This window comes from Larus michahellis, chromosome 2 (assembly GCF_964199755.1).
Source record: "Larus michahellis chromosome 2, bLarMic1.1, whole genome shotgun sequence".
Lineage (NCBI taxonomy): Eukaryota > Metazoa > Chordata > Aves > Charadriiformes > Laridae > Larus > Larus michahellis.
In genome coordinates, this window is record NC_133897.1 from 80,109,148 (window position 1) to 80,128,331 (window position 19,184).

A 19,184-nucleotide genomic window follows, 5' to 3' on the forward strand; every position below is an offset into this window, starting at 1 on the left:
TGTTAAAACGTATCACTAAGAAATGTTAAGTTCTTAAAGGAACATTAAAATAAGAGACCAAAAACAGCAGCAATCCTATTAATCCTTTGTCAAGAAGCAACTTTAAAGTGAGCTCCATCTTATCAGACAGCACAGATTCTATCCAGAAAACATAATCCAAATCATGGGAAAAAAGAAAACTGCTTTATGTTCTAGTAAATTGCCCACAAACTCTCTGTAGGTGAACCTCTCAAGTTTTGCTACTCCTTACAGATAAATGTTGCAGCTCCTTGAAACCGCAAACCAAGCCATTTTGTTAGATACGGCACATGCAGTAACATAGTCCTTGCCCTAAGGAATTCAGAATCTAAACTTGACAAATAAACTACCTGGCTCAATTCCAGGTCTGAACTCCATCACCTCTGTAGGTTGACTTCACGTCACCGCTGCTTGCCACAGATACGTGTTATTTCACGGGCCATGTGAACAACAGCTCTCCTACCATCAGAAGACATGAGCTGAGAAAGCCCGGGGGTGTGAAGGAAGGGAAGCCCGGCACTGAGCTAGCAGCCTCTCAGCGCAAAACTTCTCGTGTGGTTTATCCGCTCGATAAACCAGGCACCCCGCAGCCCCTCCCGGCACAGGCCGCGCTTGCGGCAAAGCCTTCCCGCAAAGATCCCAGGGTCTCTCCCCCCATACCGCCACTCCCTTCGGGAGAAAGGCTAAGAGCTGCCCAGCGCCAGCCCCTCGGGCCGAGCCCCGGGAACCGAAGGGACCGGCCGCGTCCCTTCCCCGTTATGCAACGGCTGGCGCCGCCCCTCCCCCGGCGGCACGGAGAGGAAACCGCCCTGCCGGCACGTGACCAGGAGCGCAGGCTCCGCCGCCGCCATCTTGAATGGGGGCGGGAAGCGGCGGCGACCATCCGTCACCGCATCCCGGCCCTGGGAGGGCTCTGGCCGAGCGGCTCGCCGCGGACCGGCCCGCTCGGCCCCAATGGGGCGGAGGGGAACGGGGGCTGTGCCCTCACCGGGCGGGGAGGCGCCATGATCGACCCCTTGTCCCCGCAAACAAAGCGAGAGGTCACTCCACTCAGGCCAGGAGAGACCGACAGGCCCTTACGGTGTTCTGCGGACCGGGATCCGTCCCCCCGCCACTCACCGGTTCTCCTGCCCCCGCGGAACCGGCCTGTCCCTCTTTCACGGGGGAGGAGAAAGCTCAACTCCTTCTGCCAGGTGTGGCCATTGCAAAACGTGACAGGAACTGCCCGCTGCGGGTACTTGCCGTGCGGCCGTGAGGCGCGGCAACAGGGCGGCCCCGGGGCGGGGGGGACACGGGCCGGGCAGGCTGCAGGGGCGCGGGGCACCGCCGCCATCAGCGGGGCGGGAGGTGAAGCCGCCGGTGCCGTACGGCTACTGCCGGCACGGCCAGGGTTGTAACCAGAGAGGAAACCCAGCCCTTCTGACCCGGGGCCAGCCGAGGAAAGATTCAAAGAGGCCTTTATGAACCGTTTCAGTTCATAAATGCACAGCCCCGAGGGCACTTAAATTTCAGAGATTAAAGGAGGCTAAAAAGCCTGCAGACACCTGACGTGATTTTAAATCAAGACCAATTTAACAGTACAGGTGCATTTTGCCAGGGAAGTCTTTAACGGTGCTACTAACTCCATTTCCATCAGTGTCTTATCTGTGAGGGTCCCACTGTCCCTGTAAACGTGTGCTGAAAATACTCATCAGAAACCCATCAATCCCTCTGTTCCCTGTCAGCCATTATTTCCCAGACGACGCTCTGCTGTATTTACAATTTAACCATTAAGAAAGGGAAAAAAATCCTACAGAAGGGATGCTGTTTCAGTCCTGTGCAGACTAGCGACTATGTGATGTGCATGTTCAGCCAAGCTCACTCCGGTCTCTCAGTGCTCCCTGAGTAAACGAAACCACCACAACTTGGAAAGCCTGCTCTTATGCCAAAGCCAGAGTGCTGCACAAACCAGACTTCAATGCCAGTTGTTGACGAGAGCCTGATCTAATGCATTTGGTGGGACACACTGAGCAGCTACAACCGACGTGCCAGTTTCAGGCAGGAAGTGTGTTTCCAGTTATTAAGCACTTTAAACCCAGGGAGAACAGTGTCCAGTCTTACCACTTCCTGCAACTTGATCTTCTCCCCTAAAGCTGGGCTTCCAGGATTCATTTTGGGATAGAGCTAGACTTGATGCAGGTTGATGAGCCAAAATAAACACTTTTTGGACTTACGCTATGAATTCATTATGATTTCAGTACCATAATATCTACACACTAGTTTATGACCTGCCAAACGTGCTTTGGCCTTAAAATGACACAAGGATGTGTTCAACGTATTTGAAGGCTTACAAATTCATTCCCATCTCCTCTGAGTACTCCTCAAGAGCATAGCCCATCTTTACCTCCTTTTTAGGAACCATTCCTTTCATATAGCAAGCAATGTAAAACAGTTTTCTAGGAGTGGCTGAATTGGATAGCGCTGCAAGTAAACTTAGAAACAAAATCCAAACTCCCCAACCCTTACTGTTTTGTACCTTTTCCTATAAAGTACCCAATGAAAACCTGATGTGTTCAGTTGAACGGCATCATAAACACCTACCTTCCAGCCCTTTCTTCCCCTTTGCGCAAGAGGCCATCTATGGACCAAAAACCGCAGAGCTCCAAGATGATGGCTTGGTTGCATATATATGGGGCAGACTGTAAAGCCAATGCTCGCCAAGAGGGCAGCAGTGAACAGCACTGGGGGACAACCTTTGTTCAAACATAGCTGCTGCACAGAAGGCTTCAGTGCTACTCACTGAAAGTCTTCATTCTCGGTGACAGCCACCTTCTAGCAACAAGTGCCACATCTGCCTTCAAGATGTGCTTTGCTGTTTCCCGACAGCCACCTATAAAAATCAGCTTTTCTCTGAACAGAAGCCCTAGTTGTGACATTTTGATTTGCTCCTTTAGTAGAGTGATTACCACCCGATCCCAAACACCTTCAGCCACCTCACTGAACATGGCTTTTCAGAAAACCAGCCACAGAGCCACCGATCCCTGACTGCTGCCCTGATCCCTACCAAGTCCAAGCCTAAGTTGCATTTGGGGGTGGGGGTGGGTGTGGGAGTTGGGTAGCAGGTTCCATATAAAAATTATTTCAATGCATTCTATTGTTTTAAGGCCCTAGAGAATGCTCTCTTAGACTGTATGGTTTCTATCTAGCATTATTATTATTTTTTACAAGTTTAGTCAAGCTGTCGCTTGTAGTTCTGCATAGCACAACTTCTCCAGTGTCCCACAGGGTACAAAGACAGCCGGTCAGGCTGTAGCGATACTCTGCACCCTGCGCTCCAGCAAGGCAGGATTCAAAAAGCAGTGCTCCAGAAAGCATGGCAGGCTAGGAAAAGAAGTACTCCCTCCCCAACTCTACTACGTAATAATCAGACACTGTTACGTCACAACAAGACATTTGTACTAGACACTACAGCAGCTTGTGGGGGTGGCCGGGGCCTACACCACCCGTGGAGGGGGGGTGGGAATAGAACGAGCAATGAGGCAAGACGGGATGGGCCACGTCCTAACGTGGGGGTGGGGGGGGTCGGGGAAAGGCGAGCGGCCGCCCCCAGCTCCCAGGAAATCGGGAGGGGGTGAAGGAAGGAGGAGGGAACCGCCTGGTGAGATGGCGCGGCGGGAAGAGACGGGGACGCGGCGCTACCTGGGCTTGGTGGCGGCCGAAGCCCTCCTCTTCCTGGTCCCCACACAAGGCCCTCCGCAGCCGCTCCAGGTGCTCCCGCAGGGTGACCCGCTGGTGGAAGGAGAAGGCCGGGTGTAGCGATGCCATGGTGAAGAGCAGGAGCAGCTCCTCTTGCGCGCCGAAGCCCAGGCCCTGGGCGGGGGGGAGGCCGGCCTGACCGTTTTCTCCAGCTCCGTCCATCACCATCACCACCTCCTCCTCGGCCCCCTCCTCCTCGGCAGCGCCCGCCGGGGGCCGCCGCGCCGGGCAGCTCTGCAGGATGGAGTCCACCTGGGGCAGGAGGCGGTGGAGGCGGCCGGCGGCCTCCCGGTTCTCAGAGCCCAGCAGGGCCAGGTAGACGATGAGCTTGGAGCGCACAGCCGGGTCGCGGAAGTCGCCGAGCTGCCCGGGGTCGCTCAGCCCGTTGGCCTTCGCCTCCGAGTCGCGGAGGCAGTGGTAGTCCTTGCGGGCCAGGTCTTCCAGGCAGGAGCCCAGGAACCGCAGCTCCAGCGGGTTGCACAGGTCCAGCAGCCCCACCATGAACTCCAGCCGCTGCGCCGAGCCCAGCACCAGCCCAAACCACTCGTACACCGTCTCCTTGTCGGTGCGGGCCGCCGCCGAGCCGGGCCCGCCGCCACCCGGAGCGGTGAGCGCGGCGGGGGGGGCCGGCGGACCAGGCCCCGGCCCTGGCCCCGGCCCCAAGCCGTGCAGCTGGCTCGGCCTCTCCAGCCCGCACCCCCTCCCCGCGGCGGCGCCCCCGCGGGCCGGCGCCCGGGGCACCTGCTGTAGCTGGAGGCGGCAGTCCAGGGCACCGCCGGGCTCCTTCAGCCCCAGCCCCGCGGCTGCCACCGCCTCTTCCGCCGCCGCCTTGTGGCTCGTCTGCTTCAGGGGCAGCTTCATCTTCAGCATCCTCGGCGCGGGGGGGACGCGGGCATCCGACGGGGCCCGGCTCCGGGACGGGACGGGGCCCGGCCGGGGGCTGGGGGAAGGTGCGGCGGGACGCGGCCGGGGGGCGGCGGTCAGGGGGAGCCGCTCATGCTGCCGCGGGCCCTGCCGGCGCGAGAGCAACGGTCCCGGCGTGCGCGCGCCCGCGCGCGTGGGGAGTGGGCGGGCGGGTGGGGGAAGGGCGGGCCTGGCTGGCGGCGGCGGCTCCCGCAGCGGTTCCCCCTCCCTCACCGCGCGCGCGCGCGCTTCCCCCGGCGCCCGTGCGCGCGCGCGCAGAGCCGGAGACAGCGGTCGGCGCTCGCGGACCCGGCCGTGCGCGGACTGAGCTCGAGCTCCCGGTAGGGGGTGCGCGGGGGGTTGGGGAGGGGAAAATGACGCGGGCGGGCGGAGCGCGCCTCTCCGCCTATCGGCGCCGTCTACGTCAGCGCACTGGCGGAGCGTGCGAGGCGCCCGGGCGGGGCCGGGCTGCGAGCTGTGGGCTCCGGCCTGAGGCGGCCGCCCGGCCTCGGCCCGCGCCGGCGAACAGGGGATAGAACAGGGATCGCCTGGGCGCACGGCGGGCACCGAGCCTCCACCCGACCTCGCTCCCTGTCGGAGCCGAGGCCTCGCCGCCGTTGTTACTGGGGAGGTGCCCTGCGGCGGGCCTGTGGAGGCGAGGTAGTGCTCGCAGGCCTGGCGGGGGCTGTCTCTCATCTCCCAAGAGCGAAAAATTGCATTAGAAACGTAAAAGCCTGTAGCAGCCTGACCCCGGGCTGCGCGGGGTGGTGGGTCAGTGTCAGCAGGGCCTGGCTGCCGGTGCAGCCCCACGCTGGCCTAATGAACCCAACTGGGAACGGCTCAGCAGCTCACCTGGGGCTGGTGGAGGAACGAACCTCCCTGTCTCCTCCATAAATGATTTTCCTGCGATAAGGCTGTGTGTTGGATGACGAGCAGGCTGTGGTGCGCAGGGCTGCGTGGATTTGCCCATAGTTGGCAGGGCCAGGGCTAGGCCCAGGCCCAGGCCCGAAGCTGCACCCCGCCGGGGGAACAATGCTCATTACAGAAACATGGCTGCTACAGGCTTTTCCATTTCTGATGCAACTGAAACCATTATTAGTGTAAGATGTCTTATTGTTAAATTACTGCTGTTACAGTATCGTGTGGCTACCTATCAGGCAGTTTTATAGTAGGGAAATACAGGGAATATTACAGAAGAAAAGTACAGTGACGTGGCTTAGGTATAGTCTGTCATGAAACAGCAGGCTTGCTGCATTCTCATTTCCCCTGTTCTCTTCCAAACTGTTGGGATCCACGGTGACGAAGAGCCTACAATTACAAGATTAAGCAGTAGTCTGAGTAATCAGAAAGTTTCAATGCTCCTTGCTTCAGTTCCCACACATTTACATAAAGACAGTATATTTGAAAACAGAATCAAGCCCGTGGCTTGCAGACAACACAGTGAAAAATTAAATGTGTTTTAATTACAATTATGCAAAGCAGCATCCCTGAACTGCTTACAGCCACCAAGTATAAAGCCAGCACTAACTCCCCCTTATCTGTCTGTCCAGAAGCCGACTGTGCTCCAACGAAAGAGCCTGCTTATTAAACAACTAAGTAAATGTCACACAGATTATAATAATCTTGTACGCATCATGCAGGTTTGCCACGGAGCAGTCTTGAGTAGTGCTTTTAGACTAAAGCATAGCCTGTATTTTTATATATATGCAGCAAGTATATGTATTTTATTTAAAAAAAAATATTAAAGGACTAGCTAGTAGGTACCATATGTTAGGTTTATACGTTCCTAGTTGCTGCTTGATTCTCTTCTAGTAACACAGAGGGCCTTGAACCCAACTCACTGCAGCTCTCCTTGCTCATTAGCGTCACCCCAGTGTTGTCACCGTCGTCATGGCCTTTTCCAGGATGTGTGGCTTTGGGAGTGCAGTGGGGAATGGGGAAGGGCTCGAGTCCTACCCTTTCGTCCCAGACCACCAGGAGTTCTTTGCTGGTCCCAGGACCAGGAAGGTAAAGAATAGGCACAAGAAGTCTTATAAACCTATTTTATCCTCCTTTATTTTATGTTGTTTGCTGGTTAGGGCCTGGCTGGACCTGTGAATTGTTCCAGATCCCTACAGTTATCAGTCAAAACAGCTATCATAATACCCCAGGATAATATTTTCTGACATTGTCATTACAAAGTAGTAATTCTAGAATTACAGTAATTCTTGTCATATTGTCATGATGGTTTTTTTTCAAAGAAAAATTACTGTGACTGTTTCAGGGGATGTGCCAAGCTGGAATTGTGGAAGCACAGAAACAAGGCTTGAGGTTTCTGCTTAATAATTTGAATGGATATTTAGTCTGAATAGAATTTGCAGGATCAGAATTACAATGATATGAATGTTAGAAATAACATTTCACACTTTAATAATGTGTGATTCAAATGAAACGCAACATGGTTCCAAACAGGTAACACCACAGGGAGTGAAAAAGGAATTTAATTTTGGGGGAAGGGGAGCAGGGGGACAACAGAAAGAGAAGATCTGCTGGTCCATTCATAAATCCACAAAGGTAAGATAAATTGCACACGCACGAGGGTAATGGTTGAAAGTTCACTCCCCGAGTCCAGGCAGTGCTTGAGCCCATCCCTATTTGTGACAGTTCCCAAGCTGGTACTTAGTTTCACAAATAAGCTTAAGAACCTGATTAACTCAGCCCTTCTTAATTTCCCTTTTTTTAACGGCTTAAACTGTGATACTTGAGAAAAAACAGATTTGAAAGATGTGAAGTCAAGGAGGGGAAAAAAAAGGAAAAGGAATAGCATGAGAAAGCAAAAAGAAGACAAAGATATTCCAAGTGTATTTACAAGTATTTCCATAGCTGAGGGCAGCAAGAAGAAAGAGGACAATGTGGAAAGAGAACTGAAACTCAGGTGCCCAAGTGAAACGAAAGTGAAACTCAGGGCTGTGAATGGAAGAAGGAAAGAGCAGGGAAATGCACGGACACGAACAAGCCGGCACAGCAGGAGAGGCTGCTATAAAATTTGACTTACCCAGGGCAGCTGGCCTTGAGGTTTTTTAATCCGATTTTCTTAAAAAAACAGTATAGCTTGCATACATCTTTAATGACCGTCAGGCCCACAGCCGTGCTGACTTAGGGTGAGCGCAGTACAGAGCCTTAGAGGGAAAATACGTCTCCAGTCTCTCTCCAAGTTGAAAGTCAGATGAACTCTGATGCAAGACAGAGCTGGTGGAGAAGCGGGCAGGACGGTGCTGCCGGTTCAGGAGCCCGGCTCCCCTGCTGAGGGAAGTGGCAGAGGGGTCTGGTCCCACACCCCAGGACAAGGGCCAGAAATGCACCACGCAGAGCAAGATGCCACAGCTGAGTTTGCAGTAATAGGACTAGTGACTTTTCTGAGTCTCCTTCCACCTGCTCTCTTTCCACCTCTCCAGCATAACTCCTGGTCAAATGGTCAAAGCCTCGGAGCCTCCTGAGTGCACAGAGGCTCCCTCGCTAATCTAGAGATGTTGTCCTTATTGCTAGATCCTCCTGTGAACCTGGTTGCTGCAGGCTGGTGGTTCAGCTTTTACACCCAGCTGTGACCATCACAGTTTGGGTGAATGAGCTGTGGAGAACAGAGGAGCCCAGGAGCCCCCATTTCCTGTACTCGGTGTGTCAGCGCACTGTGTACAGGCAGCCACAACGTGTCTTCTGAGTGTAACGGCCCCCCCAACCAAAGTCTTACAAAGACTTCATTGGCATTTTGGGGTTTTTTTGTTCAGCAGGCCTAAAACTTCTCCAGCAATGCTTTTAGAAGGGAGAAAGCCATTAAGAGGAGTAAAAAGCACAACACTGGGACGCTGGACTGAATGCTGAAGCTAAAGGAAGAACTAATAAAGTAACCTTCAACACTATCCACATACATTTATTTTTCAAATTATCTTTTTTTTTTCAATATTGACTTCTGACCAAGGCAGCCAAAGACTTTCCATTAATTTCAGAAACATATAAAACCAGTTTGATAGCCTCAGTTTGTTCCTTAACCACTAATAAGGATCTGCTAGAACTGGTTTGTAAGGATGTGAATGAGGTTAATCTCTGTCCCATTTAAAAATCAGATAGTGAGTCTGTAGGATATATATTTTTTTCAGTTAGACTAGTGTATATATATATATTTGATATATATCAGGATTTTTTTTCATGTTGATACTGTTCCCCAGCTACTGTCTCTGTTATTAGTGTCTTCACTTTTACGAGAAGCTGTAACAAATGCTCAGTGAGGATCTTTGCATGGACTGACATACTATAGAGTAGAAGATATGTAAATAGGGAAACAAAAAGCTTCCTTTCCTCCTTTCTTTATTCCCTTTCCTCCCTATCCCAGACTGTAGGAAGATCAACTCTTTATACAAAGTTTGCAAATGTGTTTCATTCACTGTCAGTAACATGGACTGTTGTCAGGTCTCTCAGCCAAACTTCAAGGTGTAAGGGAATCGTTTCAGGCAATGTCACACAAAAAACAACCTGGAAGAAAATGTAAGTTCCCTGATAAATCTTTGGAGCAATTTTGCTGACTCATGATTTGTCATTTACCTCATGATAGTTGGCATATTTTTGAGTATCTTACTTTTTGTGAAACAGGAGGTAGCTACCTTTTAGCTCTGAAACCTGGAAGAAAAAGTCTTGAGAACATGACAACTTGAAATTCGCTAAAAATAAAACCTGACAAATCAATAAGTTGTTGTTGCTTATTTTTTTATTCTTATTTCTCTGATGTGTTTTGAGTGTTTGAGCTGGTTTATTCTTTCTTTGGGCCTCTTTTCCATCAGGAGTTGAACAAGCTTATATTTGAAAACTAAAGATATGCTTAAGAAATGACATTTTTTTCAATATGCATTTGTGGAATGAAAACAGACGATTTTAGGACTTTAGTAAAATGCAGAAGATGACCCATAGTCCTAATTATATTAACATCCTGTGCAGGAGTAAACATACAATTTTAAGCACAGTTTAAATACTTTAAACATAGCTTTGGATTTAAAGTTACTGAAAACTAAATTCAGTGTCAGCAGAGGGTGTGTTCTCAGGATCAACTTCATTATGAAAGACTATTTCTAAAGCCAAAATCGTTGGTTATTAATTTGCAAAGGTCATCTATCCCAGGCCTCCTTGGCAAGCTTGCCAATAAAGGTGCTGTTACGAAACACGGTTGCAAATTTCAGTTCACCGTTCAAGGGAAGCTGAACTGAGGCCGCAGTCTTTCTTTTACATAACTGTCAAAGGTGAAGTATTACCATTTTCAGCTGGATGCAGCTCAGAAACGTATGAAAGATGGAAACATTACCAGGCTGCTAAGACAGGGGGGCCTATTTCAACTTCTGGGCAAACGGAGCAGGTTGCTTACCTGCACGGTGTTCCAGCCTGTGGTACACAGAGCAGTCTGTATCCATTTGCTTTTTCCATGTAAAATAAAATCACAGAATCATAGAATGGCTTAGGTTGTAAAGGACCTTAAAGATCATCTAGTTCCAAACGCCTGCCATGGGCAGGGACACCTCCCGCTAGACCTGGTTGCCTAAATAATAAATAAAAGTTATCGAGGGAATTTAGGAGAGTTAAGGATATGGTAACACTGGGATATTCTTACCCTTGGGATCTTCTGGCCAGCAGTTTCCTTACGCTGATGGAAATTCTCAGTGGGATTTTGCTGTCACAGGGCAGAGCCTGCATCGATTGGGTCACGCCAAGTTCAACTGGTATAAACTGTGCGGTGCCAGGATGCATTGTACCCAGAACTGAGATTTGCACAGAAAGCTGCCCCCTGATCTAGACGACAATTCAGTGTCAGGGAAGAAAGCAATGGGATTTCCAACACCATTCAGCTTTGGGCTTTCTAACATTCCAGCGAGGACAGTGCTGAAATGCCCGTGACTCCCGGGAGTTAGAGGTGAACAATCACTCTGTGCTTTCACAACAAGCAGCACATGAACTCGTAGCACGTGGGCAATCTGCGCACACAGCTCGGCTAACGCCAGGGCTCTGCTGTCACCGCAAGTCCTACTGACATAAGACCATTGGACAGAAGACCATTAGAGAGAAAACCATTTAAGCACATGCTCAAACCAGTCGCTGTTCTAGTTAGCAGTGAAGAACGTCCTTAAGTGTAAGGCAGTGAAATTTCAACACCTACACAAAGAAGCAAAGACTTAGGCCACCTTAAACATCTGATGAAAGTTAATTGAAATCTGTTCTGAAATGAGGGCTCGCAGGAGGAATGTGGGTGTGTCTCAGGCACGCAAAACCCTAAGCACCATGCCTGCCTGATATTAGTCATGTACATGATAATTATGTATGCAATGAGCACCCAGGAATCAAACCCCTCCTGAGACATTTATTGGCTAGATTATTTCATAATCTCTACACTTGGGCCAGGAGAAGGAGAAGAGCAACCTGCCAATCAAACCATAAGGAACCATCGTGTGCACTGGATGTTCTTCAGAGCAAAACTCTTGCCAGTATGGACTCAAAGGTTCTGGGGGAAGAAGCGCTACATCCTGACCTTTAAAATGTGCATTCACAGTCACAAAGACCAAGGGATGCCAGTGTGAGCTGCAGGAGAGTCATGAGTCACTTGTGAGATTTCTGCTGCAGAAGGAACACGTTATCCCTTCTCTCTGCTGGTAGTGCCAGTCTCTTTCTGTCTTAAATGATCCATCTGCTGCTGCCCAAATTAGACACAGAGCTCTCACTGTCACTGTGCAAAGCGGTCGCTGTCAGAGCTCAGAGCGTGGCGTTCTGTGTAGCTCGAGCCTCACTTAGCATCTTACCTACCGCCAGGGAAACCCCCTCATGCCAAGCATGGCTCATGTCCCACTGAAGCCCTCAAAAGAGGAATTGTTGTTGCGACTGCCAGAGACGATTTGTCAATGGCGTGACCCTGCAGGTCTTTGCCAGCGAGCCCAGCTGAAGGACAAAATGAGAGAGCTTCCTCGGGTGGGAGTTGCTGTCATGAGCCTATGGATGAGTTGGTGGGGGTGGTGGTTCTGGTGGAAAATTGAACCCCTCCGCTGCAGAGCTCACAGTGTTGCTGGAGGTGTAAGGCGGGCAGCGAGCGGCCACTGCTCATTTGGCTGCTCATTTGTCTTCAGCTCCACACACTTTGTTTGGCTCGGGGCACACAAGGTTGCTGTTCAAAAAAAAGCTGAAGCTCCCCTTGGTACACTGTTGCTGTTTCTTCGAATCTGCTGCATGCATTAACCTGAAATAATGCAGGTGTTACACGCTGCCATTCAGTGATTTTAAAGTAGGTTGTGAAAATATGTAAATCCAAAGAAGCAACCTTCACTTTCCTCATGCTCTCTCCCATGATATATGTGTTTATATTGAGGTGCCCATGTTCAAATTATCCGTCCTTGAAAGTTTGACTTTTTGCTCTTTAGGGATGTCTGCTATTCAGTTCAGGTGTGAATCCCTGCTTGTAAAGCAGGAGTTCTCCACTTGGCAACCTCTCGGGAATAAAACAAGGAATTGGAAATCTCTTGATGGGTAAGTGTTTCATACTGGAGGTGTTTCTGGCTTTCCACTTCTGAAGAATGAGTAGGTTGCCTTAAAATAATGACATTTGTGGAAGCTCTTTAAGTCTGATGTGTATTTATTAAGACTTTATGGCATATAAGTGGGACGGCTTACAATCTGGGGTATATGAGGAAAAGCATCACAGAATTTATTCTGGAAAAAAGTAAGTCGATGAATTGGTCGAGTGGATACCTCCTACACACAAAAAAAGAAACCTACATAAGCTTTTGTTCCTAGCGAAATTAATAGTCCCACTTCAGTGTTTTTTTAAAGGACTAAGGTATCAAATTTGGTGTTTAGTGTCAAAATCTCGAGCAAACCTGAAGTAGGGGACCATTCTACAGAAAATGTCTAAAGCATGTCTGAGCACTGAACACCAGCATGGATCCTTGGAGCTAGTAAAGCAGCCCATGGGAGGGCAGCACCACCCTCAGCTCAGCCAGTCTCCAGCCTCACCCCTGGGGAATCTCAAACTCCCACAGAAAGGCTCTCCTCTGGCTGGGTGGTTTGGTTATTTTGGTGGTAGTGCCCAGTCTCAGGAGCAGCTGTGTTTCTTTTTTGGATGGAAGAAGAGTCATTTCTATGCGGAGGATACAGGGCATCTTCCCTGCGTCAGTGGGCACTCACCTCATTCCCACTCCAGTTCAGCAAGGGCACTCCAGCATATGCTTAGCTTGAACCTGCACATAAAAGTGATGATGCATGTGCTTGGTTTAGCAGACACATGTTTCATGTGGTTGAAGCCCAAAGCCTTATTCATTTTTCTTTGTCCTCGGTTACAAGCTGTCCTTAATAATTGAAGACAGGTGAAGGGTCACAAATTACCCTGTTTCACCCTGCCTCCATTTCATCCCTACCTCTAGGGATGTTTTCAACAGGATATAATTATCATCCACAATCTACTAACTCTTGAAATAATAGTTTAGTCATGCCTAGCTTTCTCTAACAGGTATTGAAAGAGTAATAGGTATTTGAAAGAGGAATAGCCTTTATTTCCCAGAAATCTGGAAAGTATTACAAGCTCTGAAGAACTAAAAAACCTGGCTGAAAAATCATTGGTAATAGGCTGGTTTTTAATTAATAAATTTAAAAACTTCTCTGTCAAAAAACTCTGCATTTTCCTCTCAGTTGAGCAATTCAAGGTTTACTGACTTTTTTCTGCATTTATCCCATTTTTTCTCCTCTCTGTGCCATTTTATTCGCAACTGCTCTTCTTCCTTAAATACTTGCCATTGGATATCAATGAGCTTCAGAAGACTTTTGATGGCCTTTGAAAGCCATTCCTTTAATAAATCCCTTCTTAGCCCAAATAATGTTTTCTTGCTGTGACCTGTGCCAAATCTCTTAGTGCCTCCATCTCCAGCCATCCCTTCCACTCTTCCAACGTTGGCCAAACAAGGTTGTTCAGTGTCTTTCCCACAGAAGTCCTAATATTGCTTGCTGCAAGGGAAGATATTACCTGTAGAAGTCAGGCTGCCTCAACGACAACACGGGTGGGGGCTTGGAGTGCTTCCAAGAAGGGTGGAGAAGGTGTTTCCAGAGCTGGCCAGCTTTGGACCAGTGTGGACTACCGTGTTTGCCTCAGGTCCCCATTCAAGAACTTCCTTTTCTTCTACCTTGCAGTTGAATCATCCATTTTGGTGATGAACTCATCTGGCCATGGCGGAGCCTTCCTCTGTACTTGTGCAGTAGCCAAGGCATTGATCGAAGCCTCTCGAAAGTAATAAGATATATAATAAAATAGTAATTAAGAAATCCTCTCTTAGTCAGGGATGCATGTTGCTTTCCCTATCTTTAATGTGCCTGGTGTACTTTGAGACACTAAAAGAATAGCAAACTATAGCTAACCATAATACTTTGAGCTTGCCTGAAGATGATGAAAAAGCCCTGATGATAGAAGGCTGAAATTGGAAAACATTGTGAGCACGCAGTTCACAATGCAGCGTTCTTATCTATCTTGACAACCAGCTTTATCACCTCCCAGAGAAAAGGTGGCAAAATCAGTTAAATCAAATGAATTACTGTTGCAGCCTTTTGCAGGATCCCGAAAAAGGCACTCCAGCTCCTTGGGAAAGATTGTTCTGTACCTGCATTTTAAACCATTTCAAGAGTTTAACTTTTTACCAATTTAATTACTAATCAGTTTCGGAAGCCAGCTGCAAGATAATTTTGCCCAATTCTTTTTCTTCCTTTCCTATTTTAAAGGCTCTCCAGGGATTGCCCTTCGGTCCCGAACGCTCTGTTTAAATACTTAAGAAAAAAATCTTCAAAATGCGAACATCTAGCTTGGTTACGTAGCTTAAATATGGCATCTAATGAATTCCAAGGGGTTCTCAGCTCGCTCAGTTCCTCTGAACATCACACTCTGACTAATTTAAAAATTCTATTGTCCTAGGAGCTCATGTTTTTTAAGCACTTAGAGGGCATAGTAATGAGCACGAGAGAAAAGCCAAAAGAATGTGACAGACATGAATTTCAAACTGCAAGTGCCAAAAAAAGTGAACACCACTTCTCCTTTTAAATAAGCTTGCAACTATAAAAGAAAAAAAGAAAATAATTGTCAAAACTGATTTGAGACATGCAGCTTAACAAGAGGTTTCCTCTTGCTAGATCTCTGGAAATGCTTGGACACATCTGCAAAATGCTTTTCAAACATTGTTTACTTAACCTTCTCCTGGGGGACTGGTGGGAAATTACTGCATTCTTTTTCAAGGTGTAGAAATTGAAACAAACATGGTTAAGCCTCATCATTTAGGAATTTATTCCCAGTGGATGTAATCTCTTCGGCAATACCACCTTCAGGAGTGATGGCTGGAGGGAGCAATTGGAGAGGACAAGAACTGGGAAATTAGAAAGTTTCCAGAGGAAGGGATCTTTAATGGTGAACAGAGATCAAGGAAGAAAAATATGTAAACTGGAATCATGCTCAGGAGTGGGAACAGTTATTTGGAAGACCTGTAAAATGCCTGAGAGGTAAAGTGAAATCCATCGGCCTGGGGGGACAGGGGGAGATGAAGATGGTGCCTGAGAGGAGTGTGCATGCTCTGAGGGAAGCGAAGGGCGAGTCGCACAGCCCGCATGGGGCTGCGGCACTAACACTCTCCTGTCTCGGTCTTCCTTTCTCCTGTCTGTGAAACGGACCTAATACTTTGGCAGATTTCCCCAGGGAGGGGATGAAAGCACTGTGAAAACTTTGAACAAAGGAGCATGTTCAATGGCAGCAGTGAGAAATACAGCTGCACCTCATTGCCTCTAGTTAGCCAAAGACTGACCGACCACCATCAACGCTTGCCGCTGCAAAGACATCCATGCCTAGTACACGTATTTTAGCACTATCAGTTATCTTGTTTTGTCTTATGCCAAAGTTTTTGTTTGCAATAAAAAAAACCTGCAGGTCAAAAAACCTCAACAGCATATCTGAAGAATACACGCTTACCCTGCCATGCAATGTCATCAGAATAGTAGTGGTTTACTTCTTGCCTGTACGACCCGGTAGGCGAGGTCTAATAGCTTGCTTCCCACTGGCTTGCCTCTCCTGTGGCCACCTCAAAGCTCTAGGCCGAGAAGCTTGGCAGAATTGGTCCATAGTGTGCAATTAACTGCAGATTAAAAATACAACTTCAGGAACTTTGCCAATGAGAAAATGTGAGACAGCGCTCTCAGGCACTCAAGTAGACTGATTTATCCCTAAGCAGCATCTGCCCTTTTAAAGATGATCGGAGCAATCAGAACTTTTGACTTAAAAAAAAAAAAAAAAAAAGAGAGAAAAAAAAGCAAAGCTTTTGAACATTATACTGCATTACATTCAGTGCAAATTAGAGAATGATGTCAGACCTGAAAAGTATTGCTTTTCATAAACAAAATTATTTGAAATAAATGCTCTATCAAATTGTATTTTAAGGGAGGCAGCAGAAGCAGGGCATTATGTTAGGAGTTCTGTATTCCTAACCTGGCATCGCCTGACCCTGCTAGTGGTCAACATGAAGATCTGTTTTACTGCACTGTAGCCATAAAAAAGGAACTTAAAATGGAAGTAAGATGATTGGAACCAATGAGAACATCCAACAAAATGAATTTGCATTGAAAAATGTTGTTTTGTCAAAGCCGAAATGATTTGTAGGGATGCATTAGTTGTGATGAAATTCTTGATGGTCTCAGAAAACTAGCATTACCTTCCCACTGCCAACCAGGACACAAACAGAAATAAAACATCGGGATTTTTCAATCTTGCAATAGATGCTTCAACGCAATTTTGTTCTGTTGCATAAAAATAATTTCCAAACCTAATGCAGCTTGGTAACACATTTTCAAACAGTGGGAGGAAATTCATGTCCTGAGGCTAGCTAGAAATTATACTCGTGTCTTCTTTAAAGCCCATTTACATGACTACAAGGGTGCAAAATTGCTGCTGTATAAATGAGACTAACTCAGAACATGGGGAGTATCATCTCAAATGAGGCTTGCGTCTACACCCACAGTATAAGCATTGGATACTGTTTGCTTTTATAGATGTGGCTTTCTATGCCAAGAAGCCTATGAAGAAGACCAGCATAGGTGTCATCAAGGAACAGCTAATAAAATAAGAACCATTAAAAGAAATAGACCCTGCCCCATCTGTTGAATCATCATGTTACATATCAGAACTCCCGTCCATAAAAGCAGCAAATTCTGAATACTGTTTATTCTCTAGGTATAATGGGTGTGTATATTTTTGGTGGAAAATGCTACCTAGCCTCATGCAGTCTTTAGCACAAGGAAAGGGAAAAGTCTTTCAAACTTTCAAACCTCAGACCTCACCGGAGGAAAAAGTAGGTGACAGGAAAGCAGGCTGCATCAGTTACAGGAGGCAATTATGGAGAATAGAGTTGAAAACAGAAAAATGCAAACCGGCCAGGTTTCAGCCACACTGAGGGAGACAAGATGGAAAGGCCGTGAAGGAGAGCAAGTTTAAGAAGAAAGCACAGGGCAAGAAAAGCTGCCAACTAATTTCTAGTGCTCAGGAGAGAGGCCTGAGCACTGCTGCCAGGTCTGACCTGTCCAAGTGTCCCAGCTGCGTCAGGGCGCAGGATGGCAGTGTCAGCTGCTGGTGTTTTCCTGATCCCACTGCAAATTGGTTCAGGCAGCTGAGTAAGCAAAAAAATTACTGGATTTTTTTTTTTTTTTTTCCAATTTGGTAATTTCAGTTTTGTATTCGTTAATTTTCTGGTTTTCTCTTTGAACTGTCTCACCATCAGACAAACTTTGTGTTGGGGCAAAGCGAGTGCCTGGCTGGAACTGTGCTTGTTGCAGCTCTGACCTAAGCCAGCTTCAACTGTCACGGAAACGCACCCAAGATGTTTCCTAAGCCTAGCATGAAATCTGCAGGCTTGGGTCAGTGTTAGTTGCTTTAGAGCTATTGCTAGCTGTACACTGGGAACCTCTTCAAGTTCAAAACTTGTTTTTTCCAGGGCCACCAAGCAGACATCACAGACATAATAGAAATTAGATACCACTTTTGAGCTTACTTAAACTAGCAATTGATTTGGCAAAGGCCTCATCCCCTATTACACTTACTTTGAACTATTCAGTCTCTATTTTCAATGTTCTTTGCTTAAATCCAAGCAAATCCAGAGTCTTTCCTGAATCCTAGCCCACCCGTAATACTGAAAGATCAGAGAACTTTCAATACTTTTGTGTCCTCCCTTTTCAGAGACATTAATGGAAAAGCATGGATATAAACTGCATTTGTATGCACTAATGCACAGGTAAGTATCCTGCCCTACCTAAAGAGCTGCAAGAGGCAGAATTACTTGATTCAGATAAGTTAGTTATGAATGCATTGCCATTCCAGGAGACATCCATTCCCTTTGGACTAGCACAGTAAAACTTCTTGCATCCTTGTCTGAATAATCATTTTCACCTGCCAGCAGGCAGGGAAGAAGCTGCTCTGACACAGTAGCGCTCCAGTGGGACTCGAGAGCAATCGGTTGAAGGCCAGAATGCTCACCAACACGGGAAGGCTTGTAGGAGAAGTGGTCAGGACAAAGTGACATGGGTACGCATCAGAGAAAAGCATAAACTAACTGAACAATTGGGCAGAGGTAATGGATATATCCCATGGAGATGAAGCGTGAAAAAATACACAGGACAGAGGGGTGGGATACTATCACAAAGGCATTTGGTCCCAATCACTGGTTTTCCCTCACATTTTGAGCAGTGCAATGTGAGCACAAAATGGTTGCCACCACTCACCTTTGCTGGTTTTTACACTGGTTATTGACTGGTGTAAACAGAGGTGGTTACAAAAAAATGCACTGCTGATCCATTAACAGCACCCAGAAAAAAAAAAATTATGTTCCTACAAAACCTTCCATCGTAAGATCTTACACCAAATTGCGAAGAGCAATATGGTAAAGCTCAGAACACTGAAGCCAGGCGGGCTTCTTTTCATCTTATGTTGCAGATAGCAAGTTCAGGTGCTGAGGGATGTCAAGTACCTGGTTTAAACTGCAGACACCTGAGCACAACTTGGACCAGTAACTCCCAACTTGGACTTAGCTCAGCAAAACAAGAACCCTCCTTCTCTGACGTAATAGCTTGAAACACGAAACAAGAAAAGAAAGCCACTTTGACCAAATTTTAAGCTTAATTTTAAATTAGAGTTAGTAGGCAATGGGAATATGAAGAACTGGATAATGAATATGTGTGTGTGCTGGGGGGGAGAAGCAGTGACGGAAGGTAGGCTAGCGAGAGCTGGTGGGATTAAACTGATGAGATGTTTTTCTACTGAACGTAACAATAAACCATCCAGCAGAAGCATAAAGGAAACATATATAGTGTGACTGAAGTGTATGCATACACGGGCTGGCTCTGATCTTGCTGCCCCAGGTAATGAGAGCAACAAAAAGGTGGCACTGCGGACTCACAGAGAATCCATTTACTGTCAGAGACCTGTTACCTCCCGGTACATCTAATACCGCTTGGTACCTGAG

At 47.6% G+C, this 19,184-nt stretch overlaps 1 protein-coding gene across 7 annotated transcripts in view; it reads right to left on the minus strand.

Moving 5' to 3' along the window:
- Positions 1 to 4,774, minus strand: part of ZCCHC2 (zinc finger CCHC-type containing 2) — a 49,348-nt gene extending 44,574 nt beyond the window's left edge. For all 7 annotated transcript variants that reach the window (XM_074576109.1, XM_074576114.1, XM_074576113.1 and 4 more), the window contains exon 1: positions 3,697 to 4,774. In XM_074576109.1, the coding sequence (XP_074432210.1) occupies positions 3,697 to 4,623 (927 nt within the window). In that variant the 5' untranslated portion in view covers positions 4,624 to 4,774. The remainder of the gene's footprint in view (positions 1 to 3,696) is intronic.
- Positions 4,775 to 19,184: the final 14,410 nt, after the last annotated feature.